Source organism: Bipolaris zeicola (genome assembly GCF_000523435.1).
Source record: "Bipolaris zeicola 26-R-13 unplaced genomic scaffold scaffold_22, whole genome shotgun sequence".
Classification (NCBI taxonomy): domain Eukaryota; kingdom Fungi; phylum Ascomycota; class Dothideomycetes; order Pleosporales; family Pleosporaceae; genus Bipolaris; species Bipolaris zeicola.
This window is the reverse complement of record NW_006912071.1, coordinates 189,884-213,586: the sequence shown is the minus strand read 5'-3', so window position 1 is coordinate 213,586 and position 23,703 is coordinate 189,884. Positions and strand designations below refer to the sequence as shown.

General features: G+C 48.5%; 12 protein-coding genes across 12 annotated transcripts; 5 read left to right on the top strand and 7 right to left on the bottom strand.

Moving 5' to 3' along the window:
• Positions 1-167: 167 nt before the first annotated feature.
• On the top strand, positions 168-2,066 carry COCCADRAFT_87558 (uncharacterized protein; the record flags this gene model as incomplete). The annotated part of the gene is made up of 4 exons (XM_007710895.1): positions 168-429; positions 480-494; positions 547-1,095; positions 1,147-2,066. 4 exons carry the CDS (start codon positions 168-170, stop codon positions 2,064-2,066), a joined length of 1,746 nt encoding a protein of 581 aa, XP_007709085.1.
• A 907-nt stretch (positions 2,067-2,973) lies between these two features.
• Positions 2,974-3,406, bottom strand: COCCADRAFT_87680 (uncharacterized protein; the record flags this gene model as incomplete). Its single annotated transcript, XM_007710894.1, has 3 exons — positions 2,974-3,122; positions 3,197-3,266; positions 3,314-3,406. 3 exons carry the CDS (start codon positions 3,404-3,406, stop codon positions 2,974-2,976), a joined length of 312 nt encoding a protein of 103 aa, XP_007709084.1.
• A 1,911-nt stretch (positions 3,407-5,317) lies between these two features.
• Positions 5,318-7,534, bottom strand: COCCADRAFT_23634 (uncharacterized protein; the record flags this gene model as incomplete). The annotated part of the gene is made up of 4 exons (XM_007710838.1): positions 5,318-5,755; positions 5,813-6,194; positions 6,267-7,188; positions 7,249-7,534. 4 exons carry the CDS (start codon positions 7,532-7,534, stop codon positions 5,318-5,320), a joined length of 2,028 nt encoding a protein of 675 aa, XP_007709028.1.
• A 1,827-nt stretch (positions 7,535-9,361) lies between these two features.
• Positions 9,362-10,150, bottom strand: COCCADRAFT_23633 (uncharacterized protein; the record flags this gene model as incomplete). The annotated part of the gene is made up of 1 exon (XM_007710837.1): positions 9,362-10,150. One exon carries the CDS (start codon positions 10,148-10,150, stop codon positions 9,362-9,364), a length of 789 nt encoding a protein of 262 aa, XP_007709027.1.
• Positions 10,151-11,281: 1,131 nt separating this feature from the next.
• Positions 11,282-12,317, bottom strand: COCCADRAFT_87671 (uncharacterized protein; the record flags this gene model as incomplete). Its single annotated transcript, XM_007710893.1, has 3 exons — positions 11,282-12,078; positions 12,138-12,209; positions 12,263-12,317. The coding sequence occupies 3 exons, from the start codon at positions 12,315-12,317 to the stop codon at positions 11,282-11,284; spliced, it is 924 nt and encodes a 307-aa protein (XP_007709083.1).
• Positions 12,318-12,852: 535 nt separating this feature from the next.
• COCCADRAFT_87665 (glycosyltransferase family 34 protein) lies at positions 12,853-13,787 on the top strand (the record flags this gene model as incomplete). The annotated part of the gene is made up of 2 exons (XM_007710892.1): positions 12,853-13,114; positions 13,171-13,787. 2 exons carry the CDS (start codon positions 12,853-12,855, stop codon positions 13,785-13,787), a joined length of 879 nt encoding a protein of 292 aa, XP_007709082.1.
• Positions 13,788-14,383: 596 nt separating this feature from the next.
• COCCADRAFT_87633 (uncharacterized protein) lies at positions 14,384-15,718 on the top strand (the record flags this gene model as incomplete). Its single annotated transcript, XM_007710891.1, has 1 exon — positions 14,384-15,718. The coding sequence occupies one exon, from the start codon at positions 14,384-14,386 to the stop codon at positions 15,716-15,718; it is 1,335 nt and encodes a 444-aa protein (XP_007709081.1).
• A 1,911-nt stretch (positions 15,719-17,629) lies between these two features.
• On the bottom strand, positions 17,630-17,782 carry COCCADRAFT_87532 (uncharacterized protein; the record flags this gene model as incomplete). The annotated part of the gene is made up of 1 exon (XM_007710890.1): positions 17,630-17,782. A coding segment is annotated over one exon (153 nt), but the record flags the coding sequence as incomplete, so codon positions are not given.
• A 694-nt stretch (positions 17,783-18,476) lies between these two features.
• COCCADRAFT_34036 (uncharacterized protein) lies at positions 18,477-19,258 on the bottom strand (the record flags this gene model as incomplete). The annotated part of the gene is made up of 2 exons (XM_007710852.1): positions 18,477-18,709; positions 18,901-19,258. 2 exons carry the CDS (start codon positions 19,256-19,258, stop codon positions 18,477-18,479), a joined length of 591 nt encoding a protein of 196 aa, XP_007709042.1.
• A 107-nt stretch (positions 19,259-19,365) lies between these two features.
• Positions 19,366-20,051, top strand: COCCADRAFT_23629 (uncharacterized protein; the record flags this gene model as incomplete). Its single annotated transcript, XM_007710836.1, has 4 exons — positions 19,366-19,560; positions 19,630-19,720; positions 19,767-19,969; positions 20,028-20,051. The coding sequence occupies 4 exons, from the start codon at positions 19,366-19,368 to the stop codon at positions 20,049-20,051; spliced, it is 513 nt and encodes a 170-aa protein (XP_007709026.1).
• A 584-nt stretch (positions 20,052-20,635) lies between these two features.
• On the top strand, positions 20,636-22,344 carry COCCADRAFT_87507 (uncharacterized protein; the record flags this gene model as incomplete). The annotated part of the gene is made up of 5 exons (XM_007710889.1): positions 20,636-20,723; positions 20,771-20,857; positions 20,912-21,066; positions 21,113-21,501; positions 21,552-22,344. 5 exons carry the CDS (start codon positions 20,636-20,638, stop codon positions 22,342-22,344), a joined length of 1,512 nt encoding a protein of 503 aa, XP_007709079.1.
• Positions 22,345-23,440: 1,096 nt separating this feature from the next.
• Positions 23,441-23,626, bottom strand: COCCADRAFT_87649 (uncharacterized protein; the record flags this gene model as incomplete). Its single annotated transcript, XM_007710888.1, has 1 exon — positions 23,441-23,626. The coding sequence occupies one exon, from the start codon at positions 23,624-23,626 to the stop codon at positions 23,441-23,443; it is 186 nt and encodes a 61-aa protein (XP_007709078.1).
• Positions 23,627-23,703: the final 77 nt, after the last annotated feature.

Sequence of the window (23,703 nt, the reverse complement as noted above, 5' to 3'; positions counted from 1 at the left end):
ACACTCCTATTTGCAACCAACCCCAACTGCGGAAGGTCGGCTCTATCCTTGAAGTTCCATATATACCTGCTATGTCCGTCTTGCGTCGCATGCTTACACGTCTCTAAGGCCACCCAATGACATAGCGTGACGCACTGGGTCATCAAGAAACCTAGTTATCCTTCGCAATGTCTTCGCTCTTCAGAAATCGTTTCAAAATTGGTGGAAACCCAGATCGATCGGCTTCTGCGGTTCAGTCGGTAACAGCGAGTGGCAATATTCAAGTCATAGATGGGGATTTGAAATATGTCGGGGAGCAAGGTGGTAACAATGCTCCTATTGCCTACCAAGAAGCGAGCGGAGCTCCTGTCGAGACACATTCCCCTTTGGGATACAATGTTGGACCTATCACGATAGTATTCTTGAATCTCTCGAAGATGATCGGCACAGGTATTTGGTTCCTCAATCTTAAGATTTCGATTTATATTGATCAATCGTAGGAATATTCTCGACGCGTATGTAAAAAGTACTTTGACCAAAGTTAAGAAAGCTAATAGTAGATTGTAGCCGCATCGATTTTGAAAGGTACGGGCTCGGTTGGGCTTAGTCTGATCTTCTGGACAATTGGATTCTTCACATCAATATCTTCGCTATCGGTGTATTTGGAATATGCAGCGTGTTTTCCGTCTCGATCAGGTTCTGAGGTGGCCTATCTAGAACAAGCGTTCCCGCGACCCAAGTGGTTGTTTCCGACCACATTTGCGATCCAATCAGTCATCTTATCTTTTAGCTCTGGCAACGCAGTGGTTATGGCCAACTACCTCTACAAGATTGGAGACTATCAAGCAAAGCCGTGGGAAACCAAGGGGCTTGCGGTCGCCTGCTACACGGCTGCTGTGTTGGTAGTACTGTTCCATACCAGAGCATCTTACTGGATTAGCAATGCAATTGGGGCAATCAAACTGATAACACTAGTGTTCATTGCTATCACGGGGCTGGTTGTGCTGGGTGGACACACCAGGGTCAAAAACCCTTCAGCCGGATTTCGCGATGCTTTTGACGGTAGTCCGTCGGGATATGGTGTCACCAACGCCATGTACAAGATCATCTTTGCGTGTAAGTAATTATAAGAAACTGAACAGAGATACTTACTGACATATGATACAGATGCTGGATATGAAAATGCATTCAATGTGGTCAACGAGGTGAAGAACCCGGTAAAGAGCATCAGGAACAATGGATTTGCCGCAGTAGTACTTGTTGCCATCTTGTACATCTTGGCAAACGTGGCTTATTTTGCCGCCATTCCCAAGGAAGAAATTTTAGCAGGCAAAACAATCGCTGCTGGTATTCTATTCACCAAGGTGTTTGGAGACCATGGTGCTGTCCGTGGCCTCAATTTCCTCATAGCACTGAGCTCGTTCGGCAATCTGATCGCTGTCCTTCTAGGGTCCTCACGATTGATTAGAGAATGTGGTCGACAAGGCGTGCTTCCTTGGCCACAGTTCTGGGCATCCACCAAACCATTCGGTACCCCAATAGGACCATACTTCACAAAATGGGCGCTCACTATTCTCATCATCCTTGCAGTGCCAGCGGGCGATGCTTTTTCATTCATCACGGACCTTCAGGTGTATCCCTCAGCTTGTTTCAGTCTTCTCATGGCCGTTGGGCTCTATGTGCTACGGTTTCGCCGTAATCGCCTTGGACTTCCACCACCCTCCTTCCGTGTTTGGAACATCGTACTCATTTTCAACATTTTAATTCAGCTATACCTAATCATCATGCCATGGTATCCACCAACTGGCGGAGCGACAGGTGGCGATGTCAGCTTCTGGTACGGTACCTACATCGTGGTTGGGATTGGCATACTACTCATTTGCGGGTTGTATTACTATATCTGGATCATTTGGCTGCCTAAGCTTCGAGGCTACAAGGTGCGCCAAGAGGTTCTGGATCTTGGAGATGGAGCGCAAACACATGTGCTTGTGAAGATACCGTACGACCAGATCAGCGAATGGGATGCGCAGCATGACGCGTATGGTAGGATAATAAGTCAGAGCGATCTTACCAAAACCAGCTCATAAGAAAGAAAGAGTGGTATAAATCAATCCTGAAGGAGCGATTTTGGGCCTTATAAATATCTATGTAGTACACTCAAAGTTTAGCTTATATTCTTTTTAAGATAAGTCTATACAACACCCTCCATTAACTTCGGTTATCTTGCTCAACAGTGAATAAACGTCTCAATTTTCCATTTCCATGTATAACTGTGTATTGCCTACTTATCCAAAAAAAAGTGTTTGTTAGGATTGATACCACTATTGTAGTGCTGCTTGCATACCAACACACCAAGCTCATTCGAGAAGCAAAGAGCATCCACCCAATCATTCACCTAGATGTTCTACAATGTGGCACCCATTCAAGGCATACATCTACCAATACATACCTTATGCTATTCATACGCTTAACCTGAATCAGTAACTTTAATACAAGAAGCTCGAATTCTGAGCTTGAGAAAGCTTGTGTTGACCTTGGTCGTAATGCGCGAACTGGGATAAGGTACATGTTCAATCGTTCTAACAACGTAACGATCAACCAACTTCTTCTTCTTCCACCTTCCCTAAGATTGTGTTTCAGAGATGACACAATTGAGGGATGAGATTGCATGTCTAATACTTGTTAGAGAGTGTATGTACCACTTTCAAAACGTTCTCATAACCTGGTAGCTGTCTCCTTCTCGAATGCTCTTTCTTAATTCTAGGTTGTTCATTGTTGCAAGCTGAGATTGTTGCAGTCGAACGTGTAAGTATTTGTTTTTGGACCAGGCGCAAATGTAACGTTCAATGATGCACACTGAAGATTGTGAAAAACTCGTGATATTATTGAAAAGCTGATTAATGCGCGTTCAGACTCTTAGAGCATTCGCCTTATCTCCTCAGCGTATAAAGGATACAACAAGCTCAGCATTCATGTGCGTATCGCTATAGTTTATCAAGTTGACTGATTGCAATATCCGTAAGTCCCACTTCCATACCACTTGCGGCAGCAGTTCTGATCCCAATCGGCCGGAGTAACAGAGTTCGGGACACGGCAGTAGAAGTTGCCACGGTTCCAGAAGTTAACCGTATTAATCATAGTTCCTGTGCACCGTCAGAAATGATACTCAATTACATTTCTTTGAGAAACTGCTGTTTGTTTCACTGTGTTGACTCACCTGCATTATCATGGCAGCAACGAGTGGTTCGGTCGGCTATGGATTGATCTCTCCCTGAACCGGTTGGTGCCTGTCCCCGTTATTATATTGTCGTGGTATCTGAAAGCTTCAACATACCATGCAAACGCATCCAAGGCCTGGTACGGTTGCCTGAGCGCTAACAACGGAAGCACTTGCGGCAAGTAATACGGAAAGCGTAGGTAGATGCATTGTAGCGGTATAGTGGTATAGTAAACACAATGATGAGTCTATCTAGGATACTTGAAGATAATAGGTAATGTATAGTTGAAAGATATCACAGCATACACAACCTTATATACCTCAAGGCTTCCAAGATGATATCTGTACTACAGCTATCTTAGTAAATCCAACCAAATATAATTCGCTTCCTTGCTAGGCACTTCACTACAACGTCTAGATTCTGAGGCGGACCGAATACCATTCCAACCGGCTGATGCCCAGGTACGAGATCTTAGCGTGACTCTTGATTGCTATACGTCTCGGTTGTGACAGGCCCCAATTTAGGCGGCTGGACGTTTTTTGAACGAAGGTTAGAGAAATGGACCTTGTAATGCGCGACGATATTTGGACACAAATACCAATCATGTAAGAAAACCAGCGACTTCGCTGTCTTGTGCCCTACCTTGCGCCATATTTGACAGCGTGTGTTGATCGCATCCGACATCTAACGCGCCTTCACCTTACCTTGTCGCAATTATCAACTTGACCTGTTAGTACTCTACTGGTCGTTTTTCGATCACAAGGAGGCCCCATGGCCAGAGTGGTCATGACTTCGTATTCTACTAACAAGCACCGAGTCTAAGACACTCAGACAGGTAGCGCTTACACATTATATTGACTTATTTAAAAATCTCGTATATTTAGTTATACCAATGGCGGGAATCTCCAGACCGGCCGACTAGGCCTTGAATAGACGGCCCGCTCAGACATCCGCGAGATACCGTCCACTTACCCATGTATACCCGCACGTGAAGCAATATGTAGATCAGAGATTCGTTCTGTCTTGAATGAAGCGCTTTGTACACGACAGCGATTATGTGATAATTTATGTATTTCAACTTGAGGTAAGCTCGATTTACTGCACAACATTAATTCCTTCGTAAAGTAATCATGGGCCCTTCAGATACGAAGTAAGCGCCAAGGCACCACTGAACAGACCTCTATTTTCCAGCTAGACCTAATAGGGTCGATTTGGCTGGTCCGTTTTCATTTTGCTGTTTTGGGCCGTTTTGTGTTTACGTTTTCAGGTCTTCATAGGTTAGAACTCCGAATATAATTAGTACTATTTAGTGTTGCGGCTAGGAGTAACTAAATAGCCACTTGCGTAGCTAAATACTCCGTTGTCTTGCTAGTCCTAGCAGCCCATCCTACAACGCGATGACTACTTGACCGCCACGTAACGACAATCTAGTCACAAAATGGAGCTTAACCTCTACTTCTTCTATGCAAATGTAAATAGAAGCTAGTCAGCTCCCTCTATCGAAGCTGTAAATCTAGAAAGGCGAGTAAACGGAGACGGGAAATAGAGAACCAAATGAGCCTAAATTAGATCGTATTTCTTCATGCACTAAAACCCACTAGAGACTAACCCTCATATGGAACCAAAGTCGTAATCACTGGGAGAGCTTGATATTAGATATGCACGGTTTCTTACAAGGATCAATGTGAGAAGGCGGTGAAATTTAATCGCGCTGTCTACTTTTGCGAGTAGCGATATTAGTTGCTTTACGCCCACATAACACGTTCTTCTGTCTACAGCTACTCTTCTCCTGGCATCTTATCATTATATTATCCCTCTGCCATACTACAACTCAAGATCTCATCGTTTCTCGCAAGGCAAAGCTATTAGTGTGTAGACTCAAGAGGCTATGTCACTAAATCCTCTTTGGTGTCTCACTATTAGTCGCGCAAGCTAAAAGCAGGGAGGTTTCACCAGGATAGCAAGGGCATATGTAAACTTGAAGCTGAGAGATTTATATGGCATTCAAGATGTCTTCAATTTCGAGTAAAAGTTCATTTTCTCGCTGTGTGTTGAGTTACTCATAACCCTGTGCGCTCGATTGTCTACATCGTACAGACCCAGGCTGAACCTCTAGTTGATCATGTCAGGCTTGTTGTCTTGACCTGCTTCTCACCACCCGTTTCTTGTCCAGGAGACAAGTCCCTTGTTACACTTCCATGGCCGTGTTCCGCAGCTATCGTTTCTGTTGTCGGTTTTCCACTTAATTCGCCCTTGGTTTGCATAGGCATTGTTGGTTCAGTACCCTCGGATCGCCTGTATACAGGAATGAATGCATCGTAATATCGAGGCATAACCAAGCCGAGCAGAATGACTATAATAGTCAGGATAGACAATATAAACCCAGAAATCATCATGGGATCAAAGAGAAGAGTGTGAAACTCCGGGAAGGCGAAAGAGAGTATGATGGCGAGAACAGGGCCGCTCAGGTAACGGAGCAGGACAGGCATAAATGCAGGGATCTTCCAGTTCTTCCCCTGCCCAACAATCACATTCAAGTCACGGCGTAGTTGATTGCCCTAGAAGCCTAGTCAGTCTCTCAAACAAGAAGCGCCACAAATCCATGTAGTACTTACTGAATAAAATGCGAGATACCAAAACTTCCTAAAAACGGCATTGCTGTTCCAGAATGAAGGGGCATCTACGTCAGGTTTTCGTGCTATTACGACAGCTACGATAGCCATAAGACAGTAGAAACCAATGCCGGTACCTGCTCCAATACCTGGACTATTTATTCCATGGGCTATGCTAATTCCAAGTACCTGAGCACCAAGAAAGCCCACATTGTAGACCACGAAAGCAGGAAGCCCAGTTTGATGGACGATGTCTTTCCACCGGTATACAGTAGTAGCACTGGAAACTTCGCTCCACACAACGAATATGAGGGCAACATTGTTTACCCACCGATCAATGCCATCGAGCAGATAGTATCCAAACTCAGTACAGTATGGTAGGCACCTGTGTTTTGAGAGGGTAAGTTGGTAAGCATTCATAAGATCTGGCTGATGTGGGACAAGGGAATATACTTACATGAGAAAGCAAAGAATGGTAAGTGTGGTGACGACAACAGGTCGTGACGCCTTGACTATACCAGAGTCGCAGATAAGGGTGACCACCACATCCAACATAACAAAAGCCGAACTGAATCCAAGAACCACAAGTGTAAAGAATAAGAGTACCGCCCAGAAATTAGCTCCGGGCATCTGGAGTACAGCTTCGGGTAAAGTGAGAAATCCGACAACAAATGCGCCGAGTCTCTCACCATCCTGGGGCCATCTGCGGAGGAAGCCAACGACGCCAAAGATGGCGAATGCGGCAAAGTTCTCGAATAGAACATTACTACCGCAGATGAGACATGCGTCCATGACAGCGTTGGAGTGTTTGGTGTTGTAGCTCGCGTACGAAGTAAAGTATCCAAACCCGATTCCCGTCGAAAAGAATACTTGGCCAACGGCTGTTTGCCAGACAACGCCCGAAGCAAGCTGATCGCTCCTCCATGTCCTCCACACAAGGTCAACGCCTTCTCTTGCATTCTCGAGTGACAATGCTCTTCCAACAAAGATGACGGTAGTAACAATTGGCAAGCCCATGGTGAAGTAGACGACTCGCCCTGTCATCCCAACGCCACGGAAGATAGAAATCCAGATGAGAAACCAAACGAAGATACTCCATCCAACTGTTTCGCCGACGAGCGCTCCGTTGGGGTAAGCCGTGAACCGGGTTACTGAATTTCCATCGGCACTCTGGCTTCCTTCGTTAATCTCCCCGCGTTGAAGTACGTCTTGGTAGTAAAATTCTTCGATCCGATTTTCCCATGGCAAGGGGCTAGTGAAGCTGTGCCGGAAGTACTGCATGATCCATGCTAAGTTGACAGTGAAATATTGCACAACGAGGAAGCTGACAATGACCGGTCCCATACCTACACCCTTTAGCCGGCGATGTACATTATTGACTGGAGGTGTAAACTACGTCAGCCTACATCCTGCTCAAAAACCTCGCGCTATAGTCTTACATGCGATGACGGTTCCTCCGCGGTACGCTTGTCCAATCGAGACTTCCAAGATGAGTGCAGGAATGGCGATGAGAAATACGGCCAAAAGATATGGGATGAACCACTGGAGTCCATAGTTGTTATACAGAACACTAGGATATCTGAGCAGGTTTCCTTGTCCTGCACATCCACCCATTGCAGCGAGCAGGAAGGCTGCCCGTGACGGCCATTGGTCACGGCCGTCCTCGCTCTTCGCAGCAGGAGGCGCGATGTAGTCGCCGATCTTCCGCAGGGTTTGCATAGCCATGTTGCAGAGTGGCCTGCTGTATACTGAGATGGATGGATAAGTGGTTACCCCTCATGAAACGATATATCACTAGAATTTTATCGCACTGGTTGTAGTGTTCGTATTTTCGAACTTCTCAACAATGGTGGATTTCCATCAGTCTCACTGCAGCGGAGTGGGTCAGTTTTGTATCTTGCCCAGGGCGTGGACCCCACTACGTCCGCCAAGGAGAGTGATGCTAGAGCTCCTGATAGGTATCCGGTGGATCACTCGGTTCAGTTCGTTTGGCCCAAGGCGTGCGAGATGCCAAGAATCCCATGTGTAGGTTCAAACTGTTGGATAGACCTATCGTATTCTGCCATAGGAACGCCGTTTGCAACGCCACAGACAATTTTTACTAGACAAAACAAGCTCGTTCTGCATGATGGGTCCATGTGACGGTAACCATCATGCGATTCCTTAGATGAACATCTTCCTGTGGTAGTTGCGTGGAGGCTATCGTGGGTCGCCAAGCTTCCGCTGGGAGAAGTGGATCATTGTCTGTCGGCTATGTTCCTGGCGTACGTCACATTGGATGGTTGGAGTGTTTCCAACAAATCATGGTGCACTTTGTTGCCGTCTTCCGAGATGCCAATGCTTAGCTGTAATTGTCGTTGACACATTGCCATCATTCTTGTTCTTCGCTAATCTCTCATCCGCTATACTTTACACATGAGAAAACAGGTACTGGCCAAATGCGACCCAAGCAATGGAAAGGCTCTGTTGTTACATGGGAATTGTGGCTCACGTACGCAGGCCGGCTAATCACTGGCATATCGTGCCGATGGGCGTGTACGTCAAACCTCACCAACCTCTCTTTCTGTGGAAAAAGGCCAAACAGCCATGTGATTGTAAGCCAGTCACATTATCTTCTGGGGTCACTCATCAACTTCATCGACCATTATTTCCTTCTTTGCTTGAGCTCGTAGTATATAGAAGCTGCTTTTGTCCTATTAAATCCTCGACCAGGAAGCCTAACTTCATCCCGAAATCCATGAGCCAGCCTATTCAGAACTAAAAATAATTCCCAATGATCATACAATGTTTGCAGAGATTTCTCACTAAGTCCCACATGATAAGCTGGGTCTAATGCATGCGCTTCAGATCGGTCTTAACCCTAGTCTGCATATGTGTGTGCTCGGGCTGCGGACTTCTGATGACTTCGATTTCCCAATATGAACCAGGTTAAACTTTTAGTTTCGCAGCCATCGATTAACGGAGATGCAAATTCGAAGGTAAATAGAAAAATCGAAGAAACACACTATTATCAAGGGATGTTGAGCATTAGTAGATTGGTGACTCATCATCGATGAGGTTTACGAGACTTGGAATTGTTCCAAAATGACAAAGAATAGAAAACCCTTGCATGGGAACTATATACAATATACTTCGAATGAATATTGTCGTAAGATCACTCTGGAGAAACTATGTCATTGTCCAATAGCGGCAGATACATACAGCCCTTTTCATTCAATGGTCCCGCATCAACATCTACATTTTTTATCCTCAGCTTCATTCTTACATTTTGTATGTAGAGCTATTCTCTAGCGTACAGCTACACTGCATAGGTGGTAATACTTGAGGTATGTGCGATACGCGATGGGTGTTTGAATTTCGCGACATGAGTACATACCGAGCAAAGCAGGATTGCTAATTGCCAACGAATAAAGATACAATTTCTTAGTGTATAAGGCATCTATAAATCAAAGGTTGAAGCTAATAGGATGGGATAAAAACGGCAAAGCTAAGCGTGAAGGGCCTTTTGATGATCCCTTGGGTCAATTCCTTTTGGTCCAGTCATGGTTTTCCCTAACGCATGAAAATGTTTCCTTCCCAGATTCCATAGCCTCGCGGTACATCCTGTCCTACCATCTCTCCTACCTGGACATCGACACCGTATCCAAGCGACGAGACCGCACGATCAAAAACATCTTTTGGTAACCACTCTGTAACGTTAGAAATAGGTCCTATGGCACCAGATACGCAAATCATAAACATCCATCCAGCATTCTTTTCAGCATCAGTGAACGGATGATCCTTTGGCTGAGCCTCCTTGCCTTTCCAGCAGTAGAGCGATGAGTATGTTTTGATGTAAGCGGGAAGAAGTTTCCTGAGACGTCCCAACAGCATTTCGGATATTTTCTTCATGTCATCGCCTGCACTTGCAGGGAGTCCGACGTTTACTGCAATCAGGTAGGTTGAGAGTGTAGCAAGCATGGTACCCAAGGGGGACAGCAAATCCGGGGGTAAGTTCTGAAAGGTCGGTCCGCCTCCTGTGGGAATCTCTTCATAGACAGCGAACTTGGCATCAACAATGTCGAACACCATTGGCTCTTTACCCTCTTGCTCTAAACCTTCACTGTATCCTACTGGGCATTCATCCTCGCCGAGCTTCCTTGTGGTTTCCAAATTCAGAGCGCGGCTTACATCATCGTATGCCTTGCTCTTCAAGACGTCCAAGTTGTCAACAAGACATGCGTACACAAACATTGGCTTTGTGTCTCCCTCTGGGTTGTGTCCATACCCATTTCCCTCATCGGATCTAGCAAACCGCAAGCAAGAGGTGACTTTGCCGTTGGAATGTTGGCCCGCGGACATGTTGATCATATCTCTGAAATGCAGTTTTGTCCACCGCCAGAAGTATGGGCTAGAATCTCCGCTCCCGTGAAGTAAACGTGGGTGCACGAGTAGCATACCGGGTTTCTGGTCTATGGATCCCATTTTGTGAATGCAGTTCAGAAAAAGAGTTGCTAGCCTTGGAGGAAGTTTTGGTTTGTGAATAAGAGACTCAAACGAGAATGTTGAGGTTTATGGTGTCGATGAACAGTTGCAATGACCGTATTCCAAATCTTGTATGTTGTCGAACTCTTCAAAAAGAAAGTAATATGAACCCGCGTTTCTTGACGATCCCTGCTAAGATATACACAAAGGTATTCTGATCTCCCTCGTTCCCTAACCACTGGGTTTTCAATAACCGGAAAACACTTTGGGGATCCGGACGTGCAGCTGCAGCGCCTACATATGTATGCATACCCCGCTGTAGTACGGCGCGTTACGTCCGTGGCGCATTGGTAAGAAGCGGAAAAAGCAAAGTAACTCCTAGATACCATGGCCGACCTCCTCCCCTTTAACGTGCCCACTTGCCTGTGATAGCACCAGAGCTTACAGTGCGAAAATGACGGGTCCTTAGTCACTGCCTTTGACCATGAAATATGTGAATACCATGCTGGTACGGTCGGAAATGTTCATCTCAAACAAGGAGTCGTGCATATGCGCTCTTATGGCTTCATAGCCCAGCTCTCGACTAGGCCGTTGATTTCCGCTACCATATGTACACGCGCGTGAGAGCCGAAGATCTGCAGGCGCATGGTGGCGGTAGCCACGTATATCAGACTACACTTGCTTTCGTCCTACAGGAATAGTTGAAGCATTGTATGGCGACACGCCGGTCGCCAATACTTCTGCCAGGCGCATCAGGGCTGTGCAAACATTAACAACATGTAGTAAGGAATTAAGTGATGAACCTAGTCCGCTGGCTTTGGAGATAGTGGGGCCTACCGAGGCATAGTGTGAAGACAGGGCAGGGTAGTGCCACAATCCAGATCTTTTAATGCAGGCACTGATTCAGATCGACGAAAACTGGTTGCGCGCTACACAATGGGTGCGTAGGAAAGCGTGACGTTTAGGTACTCTCGTTGGGTTTTTCCTGGTTGTTGTGCAGAGGGCAATCTAGTCAAAATCCGAAGTCTGGTTCTGGGCCTCCCATTGTAGATGCGTCACCATGGCCTTCTCTGCCTCCAACTCGGCCTCAAGGGTACCTATCCGGTACGTGAACTCGGTGATTTTCGCGTCCTTTGCCTTAACAGCAAGACGAGTCACGTCTCGTGCTCTCTTAAAACCTTCTGTACGCTTTACATGTCTTATTAACAAGGTTTTAAGCTCCTCTTCGGCATGAACAGGTAAGACGATGTTGGATTCTTGCAACAGACTAAAGACGTCGCCGACTAGGTCTTGATCCATTGGATTCTTGAAGCGACTTGTCTTTGGCGTTTCATCAATGGAAGTATAGGGTGTTGAGTAGGGTGTTGCAACTCTACGATTGCTTTCTTGACTGGCGGCAGAAGAGGGGAAGGGGCTGGCCGCTGCTGAAGGTCTTGCAATAAACAAATCTCCCTGAGCCTTCCGTCCCGTGTGGGGTGTTTGCAGTCCATAAACTGCCGTGTCGTTGGTTTGGTCTTCGTCCCAGGGGAGACCAGATCTTTTGGAGGCGGGAGTGCTGAAGATTGTTGTCTTGGCAGCCTTACCAGGCGTTTCCAGATGAGACATGGCTTCACCCGGATCATGGCCGTCTTGGGCCTTTGAAGGACGGTACTTGTCTAGATTTCCGCTGACGGAGCGTTTGCGCTTGTGTTCTGAAGTGAGAGTGGCAGCTGTATTTGCGACAGCTTCGTCCTCTCGTGTACGGGCATCGTCGTCCCATAGGAAGAACTTGCATTGTTCTTGTGGAGGTTTGTTGCAGGTGCGAACTGGATTGAGCTGATAAGAATTGTGCGCACGGTGTTTGGTAGTGAAGAGCATATCATACACCATCTCCCATGATTCGGGCCTGGTTTTGAGGTTTGTAGATGCACTGAGGGCAGTCGCGGACTGCAGTCACCTGATGGCACGTGAGCAGACAGCCCTGAGTGGGTTGAGTATTGGCCATCATACAGTGCCAGACGCCGTGGACGAAGAGTCCTTTGCGCGCACCTCGAGAGCTAGACATGACGGATTAGGACCAGTCTCGATGGTAATATTGATGATGTCGTCGTCGTCGTTGTCGTCGTCGTCGTTGTCGTCGTCGTCACGGTAGGCGGAGTGAGGAGTGGAGAAGAATGGATGCAGGGGTCTAGCGCGAATCTTGCCGCGCTGTTCCGGTCCACCTTACTCGATATGGGCAATTCGTGTAGACTCGACGGCCCATCTGGACTGGCGTCCGATGTTCGCATTTGTGACTTCCTTTGTCCATTATCGCTTTTGTTGCTCCAGCCAGCCTTTTCGCCATCAGCCTGGTCCAGAATATGCTGTGCAACGGTGCGCCACCCTGTCTACGGCTGAGTCCCTGACGTGAATCCACCATGTCTCCTTTTCCCACTCACTAATCTCCACCATGAGTGGCTTCCATCCCTCGCACCTTCAGTCGCCACAACTGTGCCATCTTCGGTGCTGCTCATGCTCATGCTCATGCTCATGTCAAGGTGAACACATCCTGCTCCCGTGTCAATCAAGCGCCTTCTTCAATTTGACACTCTGCTGCAATCATGCTCATCCGATCGGCAAGAAGGCTGCCGCCCTCACTCGTACTCATGCTCGTCTTCCTGGCCTTCTTGGGCTGGGAACTCAGTCAAGGAATGAGACATGAGGAGCATCCGTTGCCGGCATCGCCTCCTCCTCCTGCGCCCGCTCTTGTCGAACCTGAGCAGAGGCCCCACGTCGAGGAGAAGAAACCGCCTCGATTGGCCCTCGTAACCTTCGTCACCGAACAGAGATCATACCTCTATCTCTCGCTAAGGAACAAAGATCGTAAGCTTGGTCAAGCTGCTACCCAAAATCGACAAGCTGACATACGTCCTGCTCAGACTACTCCCGCCGTCACGGTTATGACCTCGTTATCGACTACGAACAGCACAGCGAAACTGGAAACCCTGTCTATTGGAAGTTCGACATGATCGAAAGGCTGGTCAAGTCCGCAAAGTATGACTGGATATGGTGGCTCGACTTCGACACGCTCATCACCAACACCAATACCAATGTTGCCAACATAATCGACGAAGAGCTGCAGAATGCCGAGCATGCCGACAATGTTGACTACATCTTCACCAACGACTGCAACGGCCTCAATCTGGGATCCTTCCTGGTACGCGCACACGACCGATCCCTCGAATTCATCCACCGTGCACTCGATCTCCGCCACACCGACGAGGGCAAAGACTACAGCGAGCAGGACGCCCTGGTGCGTGTCATGAAGGAAGAGCCATACTCGGAGAGGTTCATCGTCGCGCCCCAATCGAAATTGAACGCCTTTCCCGAAGAGATCAAATGCTATGAAGATGAGCATGGTCAGTGGGAGCCTGGCAAATTCATTCTGCATTTCGCGGGCGCGTGGGCACATGTAGAAGGCGACGACCCTACAGGTCAACTTATGGACAAATACAAGCATGACGTCATGTGGGGGAAATGGGAAGATATCTATTGATGACGGTGATGATCACGATGAAAAACGCACCGTGGGATTATTGTGGGGTTTTGCGTGTCCTTGGAGTATTCGTTTGAGATGTCTGGCCTTCTCGCATTGGAGTACAGGATTGCAGCAAAATTGGTTATACACTAAACTCACAAAATGGCGTACGTTTTATGGTCCGGCGAACTACGCACAAGAACACTTACTTGGTTTTATTTTAGAACGTCGCAATCCATATATTATTGTCAGATCCGTTTTTCGGAATTGCTGACGGCCTAGCGCGCTTACAAACAATGCAGCACAATGCATGGCGACTGTCCTCTTTTGTCCAGATATGCAGCAAGTGTCGGCTGAAGTAAGCGATTGCCCCACGTTCGACTCTGTGAAGCTATTGACTCGAGTAGACCTTGTCTTCTCTGCGTTAGTTTGGCCTTCTAGAGTAGGTTACTTTTTTCGGCGAGCGAGGTCCAGTTTGCGCTTTTGGTGGTTGCAACACCAGCACTTCGGGAATGATCATTAGGTCACTTTTAATCTAGATTTATAAAGCAGCCACACATGCAACTGTATCGTTCGGTGCCTCCTGCATTCGAGTCTCGCGCTTATCATCCACCATGAGTCTTCCAACCATTACCCAAGAGACTACCACGGCGCTGGAACAACATATTGACAATGCTACACAACCGACTGCAGACAAGTTACCACTGCCGTCTGCCCTAGTTCATGTAGTCGACGCCCAGAACAATGTCCTCTTCTCCCATGGCTCGAGTCCATCCAAACCTCCTACGTCGGAATCAATAGCTATCATTCAATCCCTTACAAAGATCATTGGTGCAATAGCATACATGCAGCTTGTCGGGCAAGGTCTGGCCACCCTTGATGACTCCACCACAATCAGCACCTTCCTTCCAGAACTCACATCGAAGCAAGTTTTGACTGGCTACACCGTGGATAGCAATACAGGGAAGAAGCAGTGGCAACTTGAAGACCAAAAGAGCAGTATTACAGCTCGAATGCTCTTAAACCATACTTATGGCGGCGGCCACACTTACTTCAACCAACTACTCGTGGACTACGTCCGTGATCTCGGCGAGGGAGTATGGGAAAAGACAAACGAAGCCAACGACCCTTACGGCATTCTCCTTGCAAGCCCTCTCCTCTGGCACCCAGGCACGCACACAAACTACGGACAGGGCCTCGACTGGATCGCCGTGCTCATCGAGCGCATCACCAAGAAGACCCTGGGTGACTACCTGCAAGAAAACATTTTCAATCCCCTCGGGCTCCGGGAAATCGGGTTTGAGCCTGCGTTTGGAGGCGCCGTTACCGCACTGCCTGAGAATGCAGGTAAATTCTGGCCGAGAAATATGAGGACGGAAACCGGTTTTGTCACGCTGGATGCGGCGGAGCCAGAGGTCGTTAGAAGATCGGATGCGTACCCTGAGGGACAGCATCACGTTGGGTGTTTGGGAACGGGGCTGGTGGCTAGTGCAAGGGACTACGTGCATCTTGTTGCTGCGTTGCTGCCGCAGAATCAAGGTGTCGATCCGATAACAGGACATCGTATTCTTTCTGCCGAGTCGGTGGCGGAAATAACAAAGCCGCAGCTTGCAGAGCATCTACGTAATGACTCTCGTAGTCTTCCTGTTTCAGATGCTCTTCCCATCATACTTCCGGTGGACTTGTCGTCTCCTCATCTGGATCCCGAAGGTAGCTATGGGCTGGGTTGTGGTGTTCAGGGTGCACAGAGAGTGCTGAAAGATGGGAAGAGGGGTAGAAGTAAGGGTACGGTCTATTGGTATGGTGCACCAAATTGCGATATGTGGATCGATGGGGAGAATGGTATCGTAGTGACTATTTGGGGGAGTTATTATCCATGGAACGAAGGCGCATGGGTAGACTTCGTAGCGGGGGTAGAGGGATTGGTTTATGAGGGTCTGACAGAGTAAGGGATGACGGAAGAGAGCCTGAGAGAGAAACAAACGTCTTCTCCATCGCCTTGAAATTGGAAGGCTTCCTTTATGTAATTTCCAGTCTACAACAGTTGCCTTTTTATCGATTTTGTCCTTCTTTGCTTTTATTTGTGAATATATTGCTATTGAGCTTCAATATAGATGATACAGCCCTAAGTAGATCATGGCCGCATTCTCAAGTCTCGTTTATGGCTTTGTCTAAAGTCAAATAACCTTTTGTTTCTCTTCCTCCTCATCTCAAAATGAACTACATAATTACCCTCTTTTCTTCTTTTACCTCCACACCTACCTGCGAACAAAGGCAAAGACTATACCTCTTCGGGTTTTCATTCTCACCATATCACGTTCTACTAAAAGTAAGTTTACCTTGAAACAACTGTCTTCTGGTATATATTCAGCGCTATAACTACTTTCGACCATTTGTTCACGATTTAGCTAATATCCAACAAACATCAACCACATCCAGATATGCAGAAAGCTTCCAACGATACGCCGTGCAGATACGTACTCAGATCCCACCCTGCTAACTTACATGTAATTGACTGAAAAGCATTTGATATCCTGATGCAGTTCCAATCAGTAATTCATCGCATTCATATCACCGACAAGCACGTCTCCAAAGCAACAAGAGCGCAATCTTCCGGCTCCCGACGACCAGATTCATAGTATTCATTTAGGTTTACTATTCCACTACGTCACGACTGATATCAACGAGAGATTTGTCATGGCCTTCTTTGTGACGTCCAGGACCTGTGAGTTACACTTGACCGAGGCAAACTACGGGACCTACTGGGATTCTGTTATGAGGGCAAGATTCATAGAGCAGCACCACTTCTGCTTGACCAAAGGCATTTATCCACAGCCTCGGCTTACTACGACTTCTTCTTGTGTTGCCAACTCTTGATGCATCACTTGCCCAGACTCTTGTCATCTTGGGGAGGCTCAACCTATGTTAAAGCCTTAATTGCGCGATATGATAGGCTTGTTCGATGTACCTATCAATAAACTATCCGTCATACCCATTGCGCGTCCAATGGTTTTCTCCGCAAGACGCTATATACCCGAGCCTACCTACAAGAACTACCAGCCTCGGTACCCTTCTGATCCTTGCTTCAGCTTGTGTAACGGTACGCCACCTACTATTGTACATGCCCTAGACTGGCATCGATGTGATTGGCATGGATGGGGGATGTCAGAGATGATACAAGGGGGTTCCACGATGCATCTTGAGTATGCATCATCGCGACCTGAGCCCGATACCTTGGGTCTAGCTCTCTTCCTTTCTCTCTTCCCAATAAAACGCATACGAGCTAACAATATCTCTTGCTTGGCATGCGTTTGAGCTGTTGGAGGTTGTTGTGACGCACACCGCTGCGCCTGTAACACTTATTGATTGGATGTTTTGCTTTTTGCGGCACACGGCAGTAGTTGTGTGTAAGTATAGCCTAAAGAGCAACGGCTGGCTGGTATGGTCTTGGCTGATGGATTTTTCTCCACATACATCATAACTGATTTGGCCAGACTGTTGGTCAATCTCTCTTTGTTATGACCGAATCCCCGGGAAGGAGGGGCTGAACCCGTATAACGCCACCAATACTATTTGCTTTGGGGAATTTCCCATCCCGCGATCAGGCAACCTGCTCATAATGTATGCGAACCCCAACTAACGGCTTTTCCCCATAATTTCATAATGGATAAATGGATGGGTTGGTACTTTTGCCACGCAGACGTTCTATGGCTCGTTTACAAGACAATGTGGAGATGTGGTGGAAGCCAAAGTGATCATCAAGACGGGTCGCGCCTTGGGGGCCGTAATTGCGTGGTCCAACGCCATTTCCGCTGCCAGATCGTTTGAGGCCCATTACTTTTTGTTATGTACTAGAGGGCCTATAGCAGACCGATCCATGTGTGTATACATGTATATATGCCATGATAACATCGTATGGAGTGGATCACATCTGCTGTGGTGCTGAGCTGAAGTTGCTCAGGAGCTGAGCCGGTAGGTGTGATGGTCGTCGCAACACGGTGTGGCGCTTTGCTAATGGCGAACACCGGCTCATTCCTGCCCGAACCGGGCGTTCATGCAAACTTTGGTGGATGATTCTAGCGCAACATGTCTCCAATGGACGGGGTATGGAAGCTGGGCATGTCTGAGTATGTACAAGGAGAGGGAGAAGATGACCCGTCTCAAGACCGCGTGCCGTGAGCTGCCGATAACTTGGCAAAAGAGCTGAACGCATAGGCACTTTGCAAAAGTCACTGTGTTGATATGAAGATATTATGGAACAGGCTATGCCTGTGTTAGGGACGGGACGCCCTGAGTCGGACCGATGATGATGAGAAGCTCTAGAAGGATGCCACGAGGCGAATGGCGCATTTCGGACGTGCTTCCTTATTTCGAAGGACCGACGAGTTTTGTACGGATTGAGTCGGATCCTGGTTGCTGAAGGTTCTGTCTCTTTTTTAGGCAATTGGCAAGGGCATGAGAGTCGTCTAGCGCTTTTGGCAACGAGGCTGATAGACGGGTTGGCGGGTCAGTTGAACTGGGGTGGTACTGAACCAAACTGTTGGTACCATGGTGACATCTCTCGGTGATGGTGGTCAAGTGCTGGTTAGATCTTTTGAATAGCGTGTTGGTAGGTTAAACCAGCTGCTGCAACTAAGTAGCAGTGGCAGAGCATTGGGAATTTGCTTGTCCATGGGGCTGTCTAGATGTTGTACCGAAATCTTATTACTACCCCACGTTCATGTCACTGTTGTCATTGAGAGGGAGAAAGACAGGGAGATCCTTGGGTGGTTCTGTCAAACAAGAGCCTGGCCAGGGCAGTCCCCGCGAGATTGACAATCCGGGTGCTGATGGAGGTAGCTTCCTGGGTGTTTGCAGGCAGATCTGAAACTTATTGGTCGCGGCCAACGCTGAAACGTGTGTGTATTGGGCAACATGGAAAGCTTGGGATGTTGAGAATGCTGGGGATGTTGTCGATGCAAGACGCGTGGCCGCATTGTAGGCGAAGAGCGAAGAGAGGGTGGGGAAAAGAGGCGAGCGAGATGAGGCACGTGCATGTTGTGCACGCCCAAAGCTGGGGAGTCCGGGCGTGCACCTTCCTGGTCATCATCATCACCATCATCATCATCACCACCACCACGTCACCGCATACATACATAGCAGACACAGACTTCATAACCACATATGCTTGAATCAAGACACAAAACGATGCCTATGGCCAGACCGAAACGAAAACTGCATTCTTGCGCGTCGGCACGCGTTTGTTGGGCTTCTCCACTGCCCACCAGACGCAGCGCTAACGCGGCAAAAGGGGCTTGAAAACGCCGGGTGTTGCAGGAACAGCGGCGATGCTGACTGCGTTGCCCGCTTCCCACCACGACATGACAGGTTGGTCCTCCGTGCCGGGGATCGATGGTTGGAACGCTAATCATCAGTCGATCCGGAGAATTGTGTCGTCTATGTGCTGTCGATGATACTGCGAACTGCAGCCTGCAGGTCTGTTCCTGCATGCTACATTCTTAGGTACACAGCAAGCTGAGAAGTGGCTCTGGTCCCACCGAGAGCGCAGTGGAGCATTCAGGCAAAGACTCGGATAGCCCGCCATTGGACGTCAATAATGAGTCTACCCGGGATTGGACACTCCTTCACCGGCCACTCAACGCCCTTCTCCGACACTGTCAATGGCCGCCCAGACAGGTGGTGTGCCCACAGCAACGACCGAGTTGGTCTCGTGACGCGGCACACCACGCGCGCAATACAACGGGTGCTACGTCGTAAAATACACTTTTTCTTCCTGTTGCCGATCGTCACAGTCAGCTTCACCAGGATCTTCACGCGGCATCGTGTCAATTTCGCAGACTATTGGCCTGCTCAGTGACAGTCGCCAGTGACAGTTCCTACCGCAGCCTCGACCAGCATGGGGGCTCAGATAGCTTGTCAAGACGTGGGGTGTGTTGAAGAGAGGAGTCCTTGTGCGTCGTCTTTTGACAGGAACCGCGCCGCACTGATCTCTGGTAGGCGCCCGCGGCTGGCCGTTTGGACGCCGCCACGCTTCGGGCTGCTCAGCCATTTTGGAGAGTGGGCGAATCACGCTGCATGCGCAGTCCAAAGACGTGATGGCTCGCCGTGCTGCCTCTGTCGCGTTCGAGCCAACACCAGCGCGCATATCAGCCGGGTGCCTGGGCCCGGCAGTGACATCCTTGTCCCCAGTCCCGCCTCTGGTGCGAATCCCGGCTGCCCTTGCACACCTCCTGCTTGCCTTGGCTACAAATTCACTAGGGTCCGGCCGCGCTAGAGTGCTAGAACGAATAAACTCTGCAAGGGGAAAGTGGCCTGTTCACGTCAGGATCGCCGCCCTCACTGGACCTATACTCAGGCGGCCCAACCAGGAGCCACTCCCAAGCCCAGGGCGTCGTCCTGCATCGTGCAGTTTTACTTATGCCGCAGCGGCTTTCCCCTACATCTACCATAACGTCCCGTCTTTCGGTTTTTTGTCATTCGCTTTGGCCTCGTGTGCCTCTTGATCGACCCCAGAACCTTATTCACTCTTTAGACTGCTGGCGTCAAGGTGATCCGCGACGTATTTACTCCACATTTTTGTTTCGTTTCTTGCCTTGTGACGTTTATTGGATTCGAGTCCTGCAACTGCTGTCACAAGTCTCGCTACATCCTTCACTGCCTCGCCCTACCACTGCATAAACTGTAGCAGACCCAAGCAAATCCAAGAGTCGAATTCCGGCACCTCCATTGCCGTCGGGCACTCACGTATCCTGCCCACTTTATATCCCCCCAGGCACGAGTTGGAATACCGCCAGGTAGAACTTGCGTCACACATGTACACAACACTTTGGACGCATTTGTCGTAGGAAGAGTCTGAGGAACCTGAAATGGTCAACAACGCTACAGCAATCGAGGCACTTCGAGGCGACTGCCCGCCGCCCTTCTTCGACCAGTCAAAATTTGGATTTGGCGGTTGTAGGTCATCCCAACACAGTCTTTTGAGTGTATTCTGACGGGCTCAGTTGTCGATGGAAGATTTTGTGCGCCTTATGGGGCTACTGGTGTTTGCTGTCTACCATGCCCACTTACAGACTTTCTATATCCAGAGAGTACGTCCTCAAGGGCTATGACCTAGTGCTCACTCACCTTACTAACGACTCCAGGCTTCAACACTACCTACCAAGTAGCTGAAGCGCTCAATGTAGTGGGGCTTTTCTGTCTGGTATTCTTGTTAATCTCATACATCTTCCTACCAGCCGAAAAGACACGCCGGCATTATCTCAGCTACTGTCTCATCATCGCCGCGATATTCATGGCAGTATGTATATCTTGCGTGGTTCAAGTCTTCCACTAATCGCCACCAGCTTGGCTTTGTAATACCCTTTGGAGCTCAACCGGAACAGTGCTACGACGAAATTACTCCCAATGATATGTACTCCAGTCTGACGTGCGCTTTCTCGGGAGCGTTTCTCATCTCCGGTGGTCTCTCAATGGCGGTTTGGATCTTTATTCGTGCTCTCTCCATGCACCTCCAAATCTGTTGGGATGTTACTCCTGGAAAAAGGTTCTTCTACTGTGCGCAAGGCTTGGGCTGGTCCGTTGCTGCTGCCTTCTTCACCATCACCATCACCATCACTGGTGTCTCGTTCAGGTTTGGCGATGTCTGCCACGTCAATGCTGAGCATTCGATGAAAGATTTCTGGGGCCCTCTGCTAGCCATTGCTGGAGCGGCGACAGTCATCCAGATTGCAACGTAAGTTGCTCGTGACAGGTATCTCCACAGTCTTACTAACGCATGTCTAGATTTGTGTATTGCATCAAAGTCTACCTTCAGAACATGTTCAGCGATGACAAGACCGAGACACAAAGTAGCGCGGGCCTTCCCTCGTACACGACCAGCATCCGGAACCGGTCTGCACGAGCAGTCTACCGACGTGTACGCAAAGTGCTCTACCTCCAATGGCGTGGCATTACGATCGTCGTCTTTATCCTTGTAGACGTCATCTTCTTCTCGATTGTGTTCATCTGGCTCAACTCGATCACTCAGCACGCTGCCGACAACATTGCGGACCTCGCCCCGTTCCTCCTGTGCTTGATGAAAAATGCCGACGAGCCGTCACCATGCTTCCCTCTTGGTCAAGACCTTGCCATTGACCAGTCCACTGTGACTGCGGTCTTGATGATGCTCTCGATTGCTGGTATACAAGCATTCCTATTACTTGTTCGATGGAGCATGGTGACTGGATGGCGTGACTTGATCTTGGGCAAATTTAGCAAAAACCGCGAGTTTGTATCTTTGGATGCCAGGAACCCGACCGAAGATATGCGTCATTTCGAACTCAAAAACTTTAACCACCAATCACCTCCAAACGCACATATTACGCCGGAGATTGCTAGTTATGTCATGAGCAATCCCCGGTCCGACACGCCCGATCACTTTCAAAAAGACATTCAGCGCGAATACAAGAGCCCAACACTCAGTTTCTCTATCCCAAGGACTCAATCTCGAGCTACCCACGTGGACTGGGACCCTAGGTCATCCATGGCAAGGGGAGGGCTTGGGCTACATCCACCCGACTATGATTCTAAAATCTGATCATGAATGCGTAAAAATCATTATTTTCCTCTTTCCAAAACGATTTTCGTACTAGAATTCCACATACAGGGTCCTCCATGGCGCACTCGTTTCTACCGTCAGATTTAGCTGCGCACCATTCTACCGCACGCGACCGCAACACCGACTTGCAATATCACGGCGGGGACGTTGATACCTTTCACGTGCATCTGCATCTGATTGTCGAACCAACACCATGCTCTCTGCGAGATACATGGATTACAGTCACAAGCTGGCTTGACTACAATACTGTGTTACTACATACCACTACTGGTTGCACAACATTATGCGCCATTCATCCTGGCCCTTGGCCCTCGCACCAGCCGCCATTCAGTAGACGGCGTCCAATACTCAACTAAAACGTTTCCTTACCTGTCCATGGCCGCATAAAATCCGCATACCCCAACACACACAGTGTACACGATAGACAATGGCTTGGATTCGCTTCCACCAATTACCTTCACGGATGGCTGTGTGTGCATTACGCAGCACAGGCCTTCCTTGACTTTTCGCACTTGGTCTTTCATGCTGCCGCGTAAAGTGGCCAAGCAACTTTTTTACCGCTGTACAGCGCACTCGGCCTAGGCCTTGTTTCAGAGATCTTTCCTATGTTTCAAGACCGTCATTGCATATAGCCAAAACTTAGTTGCAGAGTTGCATAGCTCTATTTTTTTTTTTTCGCGAGCGCCCAAGCCCGCCAAAGCTATAGTAATAAATCGACTATTACCCGTTCACAAGGCCAAACTTTCCATGGAAAAACTAAAAATACTCGTGAAACTGAGGAGGAGAGTCGGGACGGAAGTCGGAAGACGGAAGACGGAAGACGCCCTCTCTGTCATGACTGACAAAGAACCATCAACTTGCGCACAAGGCGTGTAAAGGTCCAAACGCCGTCTCAAGTAGGTTCGTTGGGAGATGTGGGGCCGACCACACACCCGGCAATATGGCTAAATGAGCCACGTTTGAAATGCCGATCTACTCTGTAGACAGGACATCGCGTACGCTTGAGAACATCGCGTAAGAACATGGCCGATGTAAGAAGAGAAAGGGGCCAAGGAAAAAACGTGGCAATTGAGAGCTAAGCCCTAGCGCTCCCATGGCCATCAGGGGACCCTCCGTCGCATCCGTCAGTGACTCTCATCCGGTCAAAATTGTCGGCTCTACCCCGTCCAATACGGAAACAAGTAGACGATGACATCTGTCGATCGTCTTCATACTTCGACAAATCAACCTTTTGCCGTGCTGACGCCTCATTCTCCGCCATGCTATTACTGACTATCTATACTGAATCGGGGTCAGCCATTCGGCCGCTTCCGCATCTTGTAGGCGTACTATCACAAA